We start from the raw sequence: 17,687 nt of genomic DNA on the forward strand, positions 1-17,687 counted from the left end.
CCCCCAGCAACACACATTCCCCAAATCCTCCCCCCCTCCCAAGACCCGCAGCAATACACATTCCCCATACCTGCCCCACAGACTCCCAGCAACACACTCCCCATACTTCCCCCACACACCCCCAGCAACACACACTCCCCATAACCCTCCCACATACCCCCAGCAACACACACTCCCCATACCCCCCCCACCAAAAGACTCCCAGCAACACACACTCCCCATACTCCCCACAGACCCCCAGCAACACACACTCCCCATACCCCCCCACAGACCCCCAGCAACACACACTCCCCATACCCCCCCACAGACCCCCAGCAACACACACTCCCCATACCCCCCCACAGACCCCCAGCAACACACACTCCCCATACCCCCCCACAGACCCCCAGCAACACACACTCCCCATACCCCCCCACAGACCCCCAGCAACACACACTCCCCATACCCCCCCACAGACCCCCAGCAACACACACTCCCCATACCCCCCCACAAGCCCCCAGCAATTGTCACTCCCCATACCCCCCCCCCGCAGACCCCCACCAACACACACCACCCCCCACTCACCCAAAGCAAAACATACTCCCCATACCCGCCCCCCCCCACACACACAGACCGCCAGCAACACACAGTCCCCATACAATTGACCAGGTGCCGCACCAAAGACTGCTACATAAGATAAAGGTGCACAGTGTTATGGGTTATGTATTAGCATGGATAGAGGATTGGTTAACTAACAGAAAGCAAAGAGTGGGGGTAAATGGGTGTTTTTCTGGTTGACGATCAGTGACTAGTGGTGTGCCTCAGGGATCAGTCCTGGGATTGCAGTTGTTTACAATTTACATTGATGATTTGCAGTTGGGGACCAAGTGTAGTGTGTCAAAATTTGCAGATGACACTAAGATGGATGGCAGAACCAAGTGTGCAGAGGATGCTGAATGTCTGCAAAGGAGCATAGATAGTCAAGTGAGTGGACGAGGATCTGGCAGATGGAGTACAATATTGGTAAATGTGAGGTCATCCATTTTGGTAGGAATAACAGCAAAATGGACTATTATTTAAATGGTAAAAAATTGCAGCATGCTGCTGTGCAGAGGGACCTGGGTGTCCTTGTGCAGGAATCTCATGGCGTTGGTTTGCTGGAGCAGCAGGTAATTAAGAAGGCAAATGGAATTTTGTCCTTCATTGCTAGAGGGATGGATTCTAAAAACAGCGAGATTATGTTGCAGCTGTATAAGGTGCTGGTGAGGCCACACCTGGAGTATTGTGTACAGTTTTGGTCTCCTTACTTGAGAAAGGAGATACTGGCACTGGAGGGGGTGCAGAGGAGATTCACTAGGTTGACTCCAGAGTTGAGAAGGTTGGCTTATGAGGAGAAACTGATAGACTGGGGCTATATATTCATTGGGATTCAGAAGAATGAGGGGAGATCTTATAGAAACATGTAAGATTATGTCAGGAATAGATAAGATAGAAGCAGGGAGGTTGTTTCCACTGGCAGCTGAAACTAGAACTAGGGGGCATGGCCTCAAAATAAGGGGAAGCAGATTTAGGACTGAGTTGAGGATGAACTTCTTCACACAAAGGGTTGTGAATCTGTGGAATTCCCTGCCCAGTTGAGGCTCCCTCATTGAGTGTTTTTAAGGCAAGGATAGATACATTTTTGAACAGTAAAGGGGTTAAGGGTTATGGTGAGCCGGCGGGTAACTGGAGCTGAGTCCACAAAGATCAACCATGATCTTACTGAATGGCGGGGCAGGCTCGAGGAGCGAGATGGCCTACTCCTGCTCTTAGTTCTTATGTTCTTCAGCAACACTCATTCCCCATACCCCTCCACAGACCCCCAGCAATACACACTCTCCCATACCCCCTCCAGAAACCCCCAGTAACACACACTCCCCATACTCTCTCCCCACCACCCCCCCCCCCACAGACCAGCTGCAACACACACACCCCCACACCCTCCCCACAAATCCCAGAATGGCAACACGGTCCCCCCATCATCTGCCCCCACTCACAACTGCCTCTCTGAGCACTGCCACCTCAAAGTTTCCAGCTCATCCCCACCAGCAATATTGTTTGCTGCTGCCTGTACTAGGACCCAGAGTCAGCGTTAAGACCCAAGGTCAGTGCTGAGTCAGGTCCATGCTGAGAGTCCGAAATTGGAACCTGTGAACAACAACAACCGCCCCATTTCCAGACCCTTCCAACCCGAAACGCAACATGGTCACCACAATCCCTTCTGAGCAGTACGGAGCAGTTTGACAGCAGAGGCGTACCTCCTCACTCACCCTCACCCTCACTGCTCAAGCACCTGAATGTGATTTTTATACAGGAGGTGTACTCCTTATCAATCCAGATGCAGTGAACAAGATGGTTAAGGCAGGTGAACTGGGACAACTGGGAGTGAAGCTCGCCGATTATGTTGTGATGAATGCAAAAACATGCAAATTAACATTGGGCCCGTTTTGGACGGGAGCCCGATTGCGTTGACATTTTGGGACTGGGCATGAAAACAGGCACCATTCCCACTAGTTGCATCACATCCAATTTTATAACATTTTGCTGCTGCAAAATGGGCACGATGAGGTCGTAAAATTCTGCCCATTGAATCCAACAGATCTTGCTTAAATTAAGTAATCTACCCAATGTGATACAACTCTACAAGCACAGTAAGAAGTGTTATAGGATCACATAATCATATAGTGCAGAGAAGACCAGTTAGCCCATCGAGCCTGCACTGACAGGCGAAAAACACCTAACCTGGCTCCTAATTCCATTGACCAGCACTTGGCCCATAGCCTTGAATGTTGTGACATGCCAAGTGCTCATTCAGGTACTTTTTAAAGGATGTGAGGAAAATCCTTTTTACCTCAGTCTTCGCTGCTCCAATGAAAACAATCCAAGCTTACTCAACCTCTCTTCATAACTTAAACACACCCTCTCCAGTGCAAGCACATCTTTCTTATAATGTGGCGATCAGAACTGCACACAGTAGAACATAGAACATTACAGCGCAGAACAGGCCCTTCGGCCCACGATGTTGCGCCGACCAGTTAAAAAACAATGACCCTCTAACCTAAACCAAACCCTTACCATCCATAAACCTATCCACGGATCTCTTAAACGCCCCCAAACTAGGCGCATTTACAACTGCAGCAGGCAGGGCATTCCAATCCCTCACCACCCTCTGGGTAAAGAACCTACCCCTGACATCCGTCCTATAACTACCACCCCTTAATTTAAAGCTATGCCCCCTCGTGCTAGCTTTCTCCATCCGAGGAAAAAGGCTATCACTGTCCACCCTATCTAAACCTCTAATCATCTTACATGTTTCGATAAGGTCCCCTCGTAGCCGCCTTCTTTCTAACGAAAAAAAACCTCAAATCCCTCAGTCTCTCCTCATAGGACCTCCCCTCCATACCAGGCAACATCCTGGTAAACCTCCTCTGCACCCTCTCCAAAGCCTCCACATCCTTTCTATAATGTGGGGACCAGAACTGCACACAATACTCCAAGCGCGGCCGCACCAGAGTTTTGTACAGTTGCAACATGACGCTGTGGCTCCTAAATTCAATCCCCCTACCAATAAGCGCCAAGACACCGTACGCCTTCCTAACAACCTTAACTACTTGATTCCCAACTTTCAGGGATCTATGTACACATACACCTAGATCCCTCTGTTCATCCACACTATTCAGAGTCCTACCGTTAGCCCTATACTCTACACATCTGTTATTCCTGCCAAAGTGAATTACCTCACACTTTTCTGCATTAAACTCCATCCTCCACCTCTCGGCCCAGCTCTGCAACTTATCCAAGTCTCCCTGTAGACTAAGACACCCTTCCTCACTATCTACCACACCTCCGACTTTGGTGTCATCAGCAAATTTACTAATCCACCCAACTATACCCTCATCCAGATCATTTATAAAAATTACAAACAGCAGTGGCCCCAAAACAGATCCCTGAGGCACACCACTCGTAACTGAACTCCATGTCGAATACTTACCATCAACCACCATCCTCTGTCTCCTATCCGCCAGCCAATTCCTAATCCAATTTCCTAGATCACCCTCAATCCCATACATCTGCAATTTCTGCAGAAGCCTTCCATGGTGAACCTTATCAAACGCCTTACTAAAGTCCATATATACCACGTCAACTGCCTTACCCCCATCCACCTCTTTGGTCACTTTCTCAAAAAACTCAATAAGGTTAGTAAGGCACGACCTACCCTCCACAAAACCATGCTGACTATCTCTAATCAATTCATTACTCTCCAAATAACCATAAAGCCTATCCCTAATAATTTTTTCTAAAACCTTGCCCACAACAGAAGTAAGACTCACCGGTCTATAATTCCAGGGGAAGTCTCTGTTCCCCTTCTTAAACAATGGGACAACATTCGCTAACCTCCAATCTTCTGGCACTATACCGGTGACCAACGACGACCTGAAGATCAGAGCCAGAGGCTCTGCAATCGCCTCCCTTGCCTCCCAGAGAATCCTAGGGTAAATCCCGTCCGGCTCAGGGGACTTATCTATTTTCAAACCCTCAAGAATAACTAGCACATCCTCCTTATCAACTGCAATACTGTCCAGTTTACAACCCTGTAACCCAGTGTTCTCCACAGCTACATTTATGTCCCCCTGCGTGAACACCGAAGAGAAATATTGGTTCAATGCCTCTCCAATCTCTTCCAGTTCCACACATAACCTCCCACTGCTGTCTCTAACTGGCCCTAATCTTGCCCTAACCAATCTTCTGTTCTTAATATATCTATAGAACGCCTTAGGGTCCTCCTTAATCCTATCAGCCAAAGTCTTCTCATGTCCTCTTTTAGCCCTTCTTAATTCACTCTTCAACTCCCTCCTAGCCAATCTAAAGCTTTCTAGTGCACTACCTGAGCCCTCAAGTCTCATCCGGACATAAGCCTCCTTTTTCTTTTTAACCAGCGAATCAACTTTCCTAGTGCACCACGGTTCCCTAGCTCGACCAATTCCTCCTTGCCTGACAGGGACGTACATATCAAGGACTCGCAGTAGCTGCTCCTTGAAAAAACTCCACATTTCGGACGTTCCCAGACCCTGTAGTCTCCTAGTCCAACCTATGCTTCCTAATTCTCTTCTAATAGCCTCATAATTACCCTTCCCCCAGCTAAAACTACTGACCTGAGGTTCATGCCTATCCCTTTCCATCACTAAGGTGAACGTAACCGAATTGTGGTCACTATCACCAAAATACACCCCAACTTCCAAGACTAGCACCTGGTCTGGCTCATTTCCCAGCACCAAATCCAATATAGCCTCACCTCTAGTTGGCCTATCAACATACTGAGTCAAAAAACCTTCCTGCACGCTTTGTGCAAAAACGGACCCCTCTAATGAGCTAGAGCTATAGCTATTCCAATCAAATATTAGTAAAGTTAAAGTCCCCCATAACAATTACCCTATTACTTTCACTCCTATCCCGGTTCGTCTCCGCAATCCTTTCCTCAACCTCTCTAGAACTTTTAGGAGGTCTATAAAAGACTCCCAACAGGGTGACCTCTCCTCTCCTATTTCTAACCTCAGCCCATACTACCTCAACAGACAAGTCCTCATCAAACTTCCTCTCTGACACCATGATACAATCCTTGACTAATAATGCTACCCCTCCCCCCCTTCTACCTCCTTCTCTACTCCTACTGAAGCATTTGTACCCCGGAACCTGCAACAACCATTCCTGACCCTGCTCTATCCATGTCTCTGAAATGGCCACAACATCATAGTCCCAGGTACTGATCCACGCTGCAAGTTCATCCACTTTATTGCGAATACTGCTCGCATTAAAGTATACGCATTTCAAACCCTGCTCCGCTTCACCCCCATGATGCCGTGCATTGCAGTCCCCATCTATGCCCCCCTCACTTTCACCCCCGCTACTCAGGATCCCACCCCCCCCGAATCAGTTTAAACCCCCCTGCATAGCCTTAGCAAATTTTCCTCCCAAGATATTGGTTCCCCTCTGATTCAGGTGTAGACCATCACTCTTGTAGAGGTCCCACCTTCCCCAGAATGAGCCCCAATTGCTCAAGAACCTGAACCCCTCCCTCCTGCACCATCCCCTCAGCCACGAGTTCAAACTTTCCCTCTCTCTGTTCCACTCTACACTATCCCGTGGCACAGGCAAGAGTCCCGAGATAACCACCCTGTCCGACTTGGCCTTAAGATTCCACCCCAACTCCATAAATTTCTGCTTAATATCCCCTTCCCTTAACCTCCCTATGTCATGCGTCCCCACATGAACTATGACTTGGGGTTGATCCCCCTCACCCTTAAGAGTCCTGAACACCCTCTCTGAAACATCCCGGACCCCAGCCCCTGGGAGGCAACACACCAGCCCTGAGTCCCTACCATTACCTCCGACTGTCCTATCCGTCCCCCTAACTGTGGAGTCCCCAATCACTAGGCCCAATCTTTTACATCCCCTAACCACCTGAGCCTTCACAACAGGCTCACCTCCAGAGACCTGCTCCCTTTGGCAATCTCCAGTTGATTCCTCCTCAACTGTAGCCTCCAGGACAGAAAACCTATTTTGGAGGGGAACAGCCCCAGGGGATTGTTCCCCCAGTTGCTTCTTTCCCCTCTTCCTGGCAGTTACCCAAGACTCATTTCTAGGAGTGACTATCTCCTTGTAACTCCTATCTATGACTGCCTCAGCGTCCCGAATTATCCGGAGTTCCTCCAATTCCAACTCCAGCTCCTTAACACGGTTCTCCAGAAGCTGCAATTGTATATACTTCCTACAGGTAAAATCAGCAGGAACACTACTGATGTCCCTCACCACATACATACCACAGGACGTGCAGCTTACTGCCTGAACTGCCATCCCTGAAACAATTTCCAGCAGAAAAGAAAAGAAAAACAACAAAAAAAAACTTCCCACACACTTATAATTAGGTTAGAGGAGGTGGGAGGGTGGGATTCTCTACCAGTGTAGAGCATCGGGTCTCCTCTTTGTGCCGATTTATAGGGTCGGAGATCCTATACTCCAGCTGTGCCTCACCACAGTTTGATACAATGCCAACATGACCTCCTTGCTTTTGTAATCCAGGCCTTGATTGCTAATGGCAAGTATCTCATATGCCTTTTTCACCTCTCTACTGACATGCCCTTCCGTCTTCAGAGATCTATGGACAAACACGGTAAAGGTCCCTTCGTTCCTCAGAATTTCCTAGTGTAATGCCATTCATTGAATATTTTGTTGTCAAATTACTCCTTCTAAAGTGTATCACTTCACACTTTTCAGGGTTAAGTTCCATCCGCCACCTACCTGCCCAGTTGACCACCCTGTATTTTTTTCCTGAGGCCCAAGACACTCAGCGTCACTGTTAACCACCTGGTCAACCTCTGAGGCATCCACAAACTTACTAATCCTAACCCCCACACATAGCCATCTATGCTGTATATATAAATTACAAATAATAGGGCAGAGGGAGGGGACACTAATTTGGCGGGGTGGGTGAGGGGACACAGGCTATTAGCATAGTAAGGGCACAGCATCATACAATCAAGTCAGAGAGAGTAAGTAGAGCTGCATTAAGTTTCAAGGGAGTAAGGCAACACTGGATGGCCTCTACTCTACTGCCAGGCTTACTGCAGGGAAAACAGATGAGTTAAGGGTGATGAGTGACATGTGGTAAGAGATGTGGTTGAGTGAAGGACAGGATCGGCAACTCAACATTCAATAGAATCTTCAGGCAAGGCAGAGGAAGGGATAAAAGAAGAAGAGGCATTGTATTATTAGTTTGGGAGACAATTACTGCAGCGCAGTTCCAGGGACCTGGGTTCGATTCCCTGCTTCACTGCTCCAGCAACCTGGGTTTGATTCCTGGCTTGGGTACTGGTTGTGTGGAGTTTGCACATTCTCCTTGTGTCTGTGTGGGTTTCCTCCGGGTGCTCTGGTTTCCTCCCACAGTCCTAAGTTGTGCGGGTTAGGTTGATTGGCCGTGCTAAAGTTGCCCCTTAGTGTCCCGAGATGCGTAGGTTAGAGGGATTAGTGCGTAAATATATAGGGATATGGGGGTAGGGCCTGGGTGGAATTGTGGTCGATGCAGATTTAATGGGCCAAAGGGCCTCTTTCTGTACTGTAGGGTTTCTATTATTCTATGATTCATTGAAAGAAGCTTTGTAACTAGAGTTTAGAAATAAAAAGGACAGCCACACTGCTAATTATTCATTATAGACCTCCAGATAGTCAATGAGAAATTGAGGGGCAAATGTATACACGTTTGTGGAGGTGTCTAATAGTAATAATAAGGCAATTAGAATGGGTGATTTGAACTTTCCCAATATTAAATGAGACACATATAGTATTAAGGATTTGGTTGGAGTGGATTTCTTAAAATGTGTTCAGGGGAACTTTTTAAATCAAAATGTAGAGGATTTGACAATGGAAGTATTGGACCTAATTCTGGGGAATGAAACAGACAGATGGTTGAGGTCGTGGTGGGGGAGCATTTTAATGATAGCAATCACAACTTGGTATAATTTAAGCTTGTAATAAGACAAAGAAATCAACAAGTTGCAAAAAAAAGTTTTGGATTGGGGGAGAGGGGATTTTAGTAAAATAAGGCAGGATCTGCTGCTGGGTAAATCTACAGAACAGCAGTGGGAGCATTCAAAAAGGAAGTGGAAAGGGTATAAGCCCAGCATGTTCCCTCGCAGGTGACAGGAAGAAGACCAGAGAACCATGGATGATCAGAGATATTCAGGATATGATGAGAACAAAAAGAAAGACTTTTAGCAAGTTTAAGGGGAGCAAATCAATGGAGGCATTAATTAAATACAGAAAACGCAGGGTGGAGCTTAAGAAAGCAATCAGCAAAGCAAAGACGAAATATGAGAAAACTCTGGCTGGTAAAAGTAGGGAAAATCCAAAGAAATTCCATAAGCATATCAATGGGAAGAGGATGAACAGAGAAATAGTAGGGTCCATTAGGGACAACAGGGCAATATGTGGGTGATGCCAGAGGACATCAGTAGACTGTTGAATATACACTTCACATCCACTTTCACCCAAGAAAATGAGAATGAAGGTTATGGAATTCAGAGAGAGACAGACTGTGAGGTTCTTATCTCACTGGAAAAGCGAATCACATGGAAGACGTGGAAAGTCTGCACAGAGACCTGGATAGGCTGAGTGAGTGGGCAAGGACCTGGCAGATGGAGTGTAACGTTAACAAATGTGAGGTTATCCACTTTGGTTGAAATAATAGTAGGAGGGGTTATTATTTAAAGGGTAAAAAGCTGCAGCATGCTACGGTGCAGAGAGACCCAGGGGTCCTTGTGCACGAATTGCAAAAACCCAGTCTGCAGGTGCAGCAGGTGATCAAGAAGGCGAATGGGATGCTGGCCTTTATAGCGAGGGGGATAGAATATAAAAGCAGGGAGGTCTTGCTGCAACTGTACAGGGCACTAGTGAGGCCGCAACTGGAGTACTGTGTGCAGTTTTGGTCACCACACTTGCCTTGGAGGGAGTACAGAGAAGGTTCACCAGGCTGATACCGGAGATGAGGGGGTTAGCCTATGAAGAGAGATTGAATAGACTGGGTCTGTACTTGTTAGAGTTTAGAAGACTGAGGGGGGATCTTATAGAGACTTACAAGATAATGAAGGGGCTAGATAGGGTTGAGGTAGAGAAATTCTTCCCACTTAGAAAGGATAGCAGAACCAGAGGGCACAGCCTCAAAATAAGGGTGGGGGGGACAGTTTAGATCAGAGTTGAGGAGGAACTTCTTCACTCAAAGGAAGGTGAGTCTCTGGAATTCTCTGCCCATTGAAGTGGTGGAGGCTACCTCATTGAATATATTTAAGTCACAGGTAGATAGATTTCTGATAGACTTGGGAATTAAGGGTTATGGGGAGAAAGTGGGAAAGTGGAGCTGATCCACTTCAGATCAGCCATGACCTTGTTGAATGGCGGGGCAGGCTCGCAGGGCTAGATGGCCTACTCCTGCTCCTATTTCTTACGTTCTTAAGAAAATTAACATAGGGAAGGTATTGGAAAGGGTAGGTCTAAAAGTGGACAAATCTCCATTTCCAGATTAACTGTGTCCCAGGCTGCTGTGGGAGGCAAGGGAGAAGATTGCAGAGACTCTGACCCAAATATTTAATTCCTCCCTGGTCACAGGGGAGGTGCTAGGGAACTGGAGAACAGCTAATGTGATTACACTTTTAAGAAGCGTTCTGGAGATAAACCAGGGAACTACAGTGATTCTCACGTCAGTGATAGGGAACATATTGGAGAAAATTCTGAAGGAGAACAAGGCTTGGTCAGGGATAGCCAACTTCATCAGTGGGAAGTTTAGCCTAACAAATTTGATTGAACTTGTTGAGGTGGTGAGCAGGTGTGTAGATGAGGGTAGTGCAGTTGATTGCGTTTATATGGATTTCAGCAAAGCATTTGACAAGATCCCACATAGGAGACAAATAAAGAAGGTCACTGCACATGGGATACAGGGTAATCTGATAAAGTGGATTCAAAATTGGCTCAGTTGTAGGAACATAAGAACATAAGAACATAAGAAATAGGAGCAGGAGTAGGCCATCTAGCCCTTCGAGCCTGCCCCGCCATTCAATAAGATCATGGCTGATCTGTCGTGGCTCAGTTCCACTTTCCCGCCCTCTCCCCATAACCCTTAATCCCCTCTCTTATCAAGAACCCATCAACCTGCTTCTTAAAAATATTTAGCGAGGCAGCCTCCACCACTTCAACGGGCAGAGAATTCCAGAGATTCACCACCCTTTGAGTGAAGAAGTTCCTCCTCAACTCCGTTCTAAACCGCCTCCCCTTTATCTTGAGGCTGTGCCCCCTAGTCCTACTGTCTTTTTTGAGCGGGAAGAGTCTCTCCACCTCTATCCTATCCATCCCATTCATCATCTTATACGTCTCAATGAGATCTCCCCTCATTCTTCTAAACTCTAACGAGTACAAGCCTAGTTTATTCAGCCTCTCCTCATAGCTCAATCCCCTCAACTCCGGTATCAGCCTAGTAAACCTCCTTTGCACTCCCTCCAGGGCCAAAATATCCTTGCGTAAGTACGGCGCCCAAAACTGCACACAGTACTCGAAGCAGAGGGTGAAGACAGAAGATTGCTTTAGTGACTGGGAAATTCTGAGTAAATAAAACTAGCCTCCAGCATCCTTCACTGCTTGGTGATCTCATTTTGATACTGTTCATTTGAAAAACGTTCTTCCAGTGTTCAGCAGCAATTAAGTGAACATTCAAAAGTGAGATGCCTAACCCAATGTCAAGTGTGGGCATTTGATCAAATATTAGCCCAAAAATGCCATGCAGCCTGCTTAAATAGGATAAGTTAAGTTGTAGTCAGCTGCTTAACAATCCTTTGTGTGTCCATTCCTAGAGCAAATCTTTTGCCAAGATGTTGTTAAATCAGCATTTCAACACAAGACTCCATCTTGGCAACCTTAGGGGCTCTTTCCCATTTGAAACATCCCAGGGGAAAATCATCTGAGATCTTTTAGAAAAGGTTTATGTTATACGTGTTAGCTTATTAAAGAACAATCACTGGGCTGAAATTTAACAGAACTAGGTAGAAAAGGACAAAAAGAACTATGTTCATTTGCATTCTTCACATCCACGTTAAGTCCAAAAGCTGTCCACTAACTCTGAGCTGCCTTTTAATTGTAGTCATTGTTGTTTTGCAAGGAATCTGCTGGCTAGTTTGTGCACAAAGCTCATTTATAATGGACTGGCAGCTAAAGCAGTTTTTCTAAATCTCAGTTAGACCCCCATTCTTAATGATTAACATTAAGTAATATCGTTATAACTGAATTCTACAACAATGGCGTACGTTCGCAGTAACAACAGAATAGACACTGAATTTTCTGAATGCCTTTCAGCAAAATTAACAATTGATGGATTTTGAAGTAATGCTTTCTATGTATTAGCAACAATTACCTCAAGAAGCCGATATTGGGAAGATTGGTCTTCCTCGCCGTAAAAATACATCGCTTTTTGGATTAGAAATACAGCCTTCAACAAGTTATTCTTCCTGACATTCTTAATGATGTCTGCCTCTAATTGGACAAAAATGAAAAGATATTGCACAGTAACTAAAAGCATTACAACCCAGTCATGAACCGATTTTTAAAAATTTCAGAGCATCCTGAATTATACCTAACTTACCTTCCACATTTCTATCAAAAAGATAAACAATGGCTCCAGTACTTACAATTACCACTTCGGTATTTATGTATTAAGGTAAAGCAAGATAACTAATTAAAAGTCATTTACAATACAGATAAGAGAATTTTACCTGTTAGGTCTATGTCAGTTCTCCATTGAGCAATCCAGTCAGTCCCATTCTCCTGTTCTATCCCCGTTGCCCAACAAGTTTATTTCCTTTAAGTACCTCTCCAATTCCCTTTTGAAATCATTGACCATCTGTTCTTCCACCACCCTCATGGGCAGCAAGTCCAGGTCATTTGCACCCACTGGGTGAAAAAATTATTTCTTACATTTACTCTGCTTCTCTTGACCAAAACTTTAAATCTGTGCCCCAACTCCTTGTGTCATCAGCTAATAGGATAGTCTTTTTCTTGTCTACCTGATCTAAACCCCAACAAGTGGTGGATGCTGGGACAATCAGTAAATTTAAGGAGGAGTTAGATTTTTAATTGCTAATGGGCTGAAGGGTTATGGGAGAAGGCAGGAAAATGGAGATGATGAGCATATCAGCCATGATCAAATGACAGAGCAGACTCGATGGGCTGAATGGCCTAATTCTGCTCCTATGTCATATGTACTGATGTACTAAACTGATCAAAGTCTTGCCTCAAATCACTCTCAATATTCTTTGCTCCCCAAGAGGAACTGTACCCATTTCTCCAAGCTAGCCTCATAGCTAAAATGCCCCTCCCGTTCTTTAGGACCATTCTGGTAAATATCCCGTGCATGGTGACCAGAACTGGATGCAATAAGCAAGTTGTGGCCTAACCAGATCTTTATAAAGGTTCAGCCTAATTTATCTGCATTTGTACTCAATCCCACTACATGTATATGAAGCATAAGATCCATACATTTTGTTAACCACTCTCTCAATACGTCCTGCCATCTTCAAAGATCCTGCCACACACACTCCCCATATTCCCCCACAGACTCCCAACAACACACACTCCCCATACCCCACCACAGACCCCCAGCAACACACACTCCCCATACCCCACCACAGACCCCCAGCAACACACACTCCCCATACCCCACCACAGACCCCCAGCAACACACACTCCTCATACCCCTCCCCACACTGACCCCCAGCAACACACACTCCTCATACCCCTCCCCACACTGACCCCCAGCAACACACACTCCCCATACCCCATCATAGACCTCCAGCAACACACACTCCCCATACCCCACCACAGATCCCAGAATGGCAGTACAGTGCCCCATATTACATCCCCCCCTCCCCTGTATTCACAAACACACACCCAGAACCCATGCAGCAGTGGTCACAGTCAGTGCTGCTTGACAAGTCCTAAGGCTGCAGCACTGCCACCTCAGAGTGTTTCTGGCCCATCCCCCACCAGCAACAGTGCTTGTAGCTGCCAGCACGAGGACCCAGAGTCAGTGGTCAGAGCCGTGATCAGTGATCTGAGTCGGGTCCATACTGAGAGTCAGATCCTGTGAACAATACCAACCACCCCCCTCTTCCCCCGCACACCCTCAGGCTCAGCCTCCTGATCCAAATCACAACATGGCCACCATTATGGGTTACACTGCAAAATATATCTTGTCAGTCTGAAGACAGAGGTGGGAGGGGCAATTGGGGAAGGGAAGAGACAGATGGAGAGGTTAAAGAACTTAGCTCACCCCCAGCCTTTTGAAAATTCAGGCATACTATATTTACTGGTTCTTTTTATCTACCGTACCAGTTACATCCTCAAAAGACTCATACTGACTTGTTCTAATCATGCTATGCTTTTCTAACTGCATTGCACATCACAGATTCCAGCATTTTCTCAAGAACTGGTGTTAGAGTAACTGACTTGCAGTTCATTGTTCACTGATTTCTATCTGCCTCATTTTTTTGAAAAGGGGTGTAACATTTGCCATCTTCCAATCTAGAGGGCCATTCCTGAAGCTAAGGAATTCTGAAAAATTATAGCCAGCAACACTTCCACTGTATCTTCAGCTATCTTTATTAGAATCCTCGCGTGTCGGCTACTGGGTCCAGGGATGTGTTGGATTTTAATCACTTAGGTTTCTCATCTCTGCTAATATTAATTTCCCCAAATTCCACATTCCTCTTATCCTTTAGGTTATCATGGAAATCATAGAACCCTACAGTGCAGAAAGAGGCCCTTCGGCCCATTGAGTCTGCACCGACCACAATCCCACCCAGGCCCTACCCCCATATCCCCACATATTTTACCCACTAATCCCTCTAACCAAAGCATCCTAGTACACTAAGGGGCAATTTTAGCATGGCCAATCAAACCTAACCCGCACATCTTTGGACTGTGGGAGGAAACCGGAGCACCCGGAGGAAAACCACGCTGACACGAGGAGAATGTGCAAACTCCACACAGACAGTGACCCAAGCCGGGAAGTGAACCCAGGTCCCTGGAGCTGTGAAGCAGCAGTGCTAACCACTGTGCTACCGTGCCACCCACGGTATTGTTATTGTTTATTTCTGGTCAGAATGTGTGCCTTCTATTGTGAAGACAGACAGAAAGTACTTGCTTAATACATTCATCATTTCCTCATTCTCCATGATAATTTCTCCTGATTATGCTTCGAGGAGACTGACAGTCTTCCTTTTATATACTTGCTAGAGGTCTTAGAGTCCGTTTTTGTGTTTCTAGCTCATTTAATCTCTTATTCTACCTTTTCCCTTTTTATCAATTTTTTGATGGCTCTTTGCTTGTTTCTAAAACATTCCCAATCCTCAGATTTACTACTTTTTTTTGCCTCTAATTTTAATCTAATGCTATTTTCAATTTATTGAATGAACTATAGATGACTCTGTCTTGTTGAGTTCTTGTTTTTCAATGGAATGTATTTTTGTTGAACATTTTGAATTGTTTCTTCAAATGTTCCCACTGTTCATTTACCTCCGTAACTTTCAGTCTATTTACCTGATTAACTTAGTTAGTTCTCCTCTCGTTCCTATGTAATTGTCTTTGCTTAGGTTTCAGATTATTGTTTGCAATTAGAATATGTCACTTTCAAACTTAATATGAAACTGAATAGGATGATGGTCAGGACTTCCAATTTCATCTTTTATGAGAACATTACTAATTCAATCCATAGAATCCATTAAATCCCAACAGTGCAGGAAGAGGCCATTTGGCCTATTGAGTCTGCACCGACCTTCTGAAAGAGTTGTCATGAAAACATTCTATAAACTCACCTTCTTGTCAGTTCTTGACAACTTTATTGTCCCAGTCTGATTACAGTTACAACAGTTTCTTGTTTCAGGCTCTGTCCAATGGTATAAAGACTGCTATAGGGTCTACAAACTATTCCCAATCACTGTTTTCTGACTTTTGAGGGGGATTTTCTGCCCTCGTTTTCAGAAAACAGGAATGGCAAAGGGGCAGGAAACCCAAAATGGCTCTTATGCCAACAAGATTTCCCCACTTGATTCCCATTCCCTCGCCAGTAACAGTGTTCCCATCATGAAATAGGTATAGTTAGCAGACTTCTCTTCTGTAACATACCCCAACGTACCCCCCCCCGCCCTTTTCCCCATTCATCCCCAAAGAACGCACGTTGTGATGTTGATGTGGTTTACAAAAAGCCTTAAAAAGCAGGGAACTGGCGATCAGAACCTTCTATGGACACACAGGTGAGTACAGCCCCCAGAGGGGAGAGCCCTCCCTGACTGTACCCTGGCACTATCCCTAGCATTACCCAGGCACTTCCCTTGGGGACAGCCCCCGACACTGCTCGGAGGAAGTGCTGGGGGGCACTGCCCAGGGCATTCCGTGGGAGAGGTTTAAGAGGATTCTGTGTCTGTGGAGAGTGGTCTATGTTGTGGGAGGTGTCCATATCTGAGGCAGAATGGTGAGAGGGTTCTCCTTTCATTTGTTTTTAAAATTCTGAGATTTGTCAAGAGCCAAGAATGCAGTCAAGACTGGCTCATTCAAAGACTCCCTTGCTAGTGTCCGTCTTTCTGGAATATTTAATTCGCAGTATCACCTTGTAACGATGGGGGTGATTTTCTTATTCTGTCGCTCTAATTTTTTTGCACGGCAGGCTGGGAGAATTGCGTGTCAGCCCATTCGCGGGATTCCCACGAGTGTTCGCGCTGTGATTGTACCTCCCAGGCCCAGACTTCCAGTGGCGTCTGTGCAGTGCTGGAAACCGGCTGGGAGGCAGGGCTAATATTTAAATGGTGTTTTAAATACAATTTAAATGTAATTATCAGGCCCACGGCTGAATTCTCCAGGCCCGCTAACATCTCCCAGCCCACCAGGAGTATTTCACTCCATCATAGTTCAGACTAGCTCCCCACTTTTGGGGAACTAGCGGGACAACTCTGCCAGTATAAAGAGGAACAACTGGGGCCTTCCAGGAGCTCAGAAGGCAGAGGATAGTGCCCCCTGGGCATGGGCACCCTGGCAGTGCCAGCCTGTGACCTCCTGGCACTGCCCAAGGGACAAAGTGCCCATGACCAGGGGCGCTTTGGCACTCCTCACCATGCATGAAGTCTCACAGCACCAGGTTAACATCAGAGAACGGAATATAAAGGCATATAAACAGCACTGATCAGAACTTTCCAACACCTGACAGAGGAACAGCATTTCCGAAAGCTTGTGGGTTTACTATCAAATAAACCGGTTGGACTTTAACGTGGTGTTGTGAGACTTCTTACTGTGTTTACCCCAGTCTAATGCCGGCATCTCCACATCATGACTACCATCAAGCAAGTAACATAACTGTCAGAATTTGTGGTCATGACTGCAGAGAATACTATCTATCCCCCTACTTTCACTATCATATTCCTCTATCCACTTGAATGGCATCCTTCACCACGGTGCCATAATCAGTGTATCGATACAACTTGTATTTCTTCTCCTTGGCAAGCAAGCACTTTGTAACGACTGGTCAAAGTCAGGGGCTGAGGCTCCACTGTCAATACTGCCTGACCTGCGGTCATACCCTCCTGTCCCTGACCACAAACCAAATCTAAAGTTCTAACTATCAATACCCATGAAGTAGTCCATGTCCAAATACAGCAAAAACTGGGCAATATTTAGACTCGGACTGACAGACAGCAGATTCCGTGCGCGCCACACAAGTGCTAGACAATGACCATCTCCAACAAGAGAGCTTCTAACCATCTGCTTTTGGTGCCCCCTCATTATACCTGAACCTGGTCTCACGTCGCCTAGCCTCACACCAACCTCAGCAGATCCACTCAGCTCCATTGCCCAGCAAAGCTCGCTTAACTCAATAACCCACTTCCAAGTGCACCAAAATCCAATACAGAAGAAATTGTGTTATGATTTCTACATTTAGACTTACCTGTTGTTATGGAAAAACCAGAATTTTCATCATTAGAATCATTGGTTTCTTGATTGTTGTTTTCGTAATTTAGTGACTCTTCAGCTGGGGTAAAGAGAAATAAAAGGAACAGTTGAGGACGTCAGAGACTTTTTTTTTGACATTT

At 45.9% G+C, this 17,687-nt stretch overlaps 1 protein-coding gene across 1 annotated transcript in view; it reads right to left on the reverse strand.

The window, feature by feature from the left end:
- The window catches only part of LOC145355579 (cilia- and flagella-associated protein 54-like), a 306,344-nt gene that overhangs the window by 264,240 nt on the left and 24,417 nt on the right, over positions 1-17,687 (reverse strand). The window contains exons 6-7 of the mRNA XM_080207830.1: positions 17,543-17,620; positions 11,966-12,084 (exon numbers count right to left, since the gene is read on the reverse strand). Coding sequence (XP_080063956.1) covers positions 11,966-12,084; positions 17,543-17,620 — 197 coding nt within the window. The remainder of the gene's footprint in view (positions 1-11,965; positions 12,085-17,542; positions 17,621-17,687) is intronic.

This window comes from Carcharhinus amblyrhynchos, chromosome 19 (genome assembly GCF_965287045.1).
Source record: "Carcharhinus amblyrhynchos chromosome 19, sCarAmb.v2.hapA, whole genome shotgun sequence".
NCBI classification, from domain to species: Eukaryota; Metazoa; Chordata; class Chondrichthyes; order Carcharhiniformes; family Carcharhinidae; genus Carcharhinus; species Carcharhinus amblyrhynchos.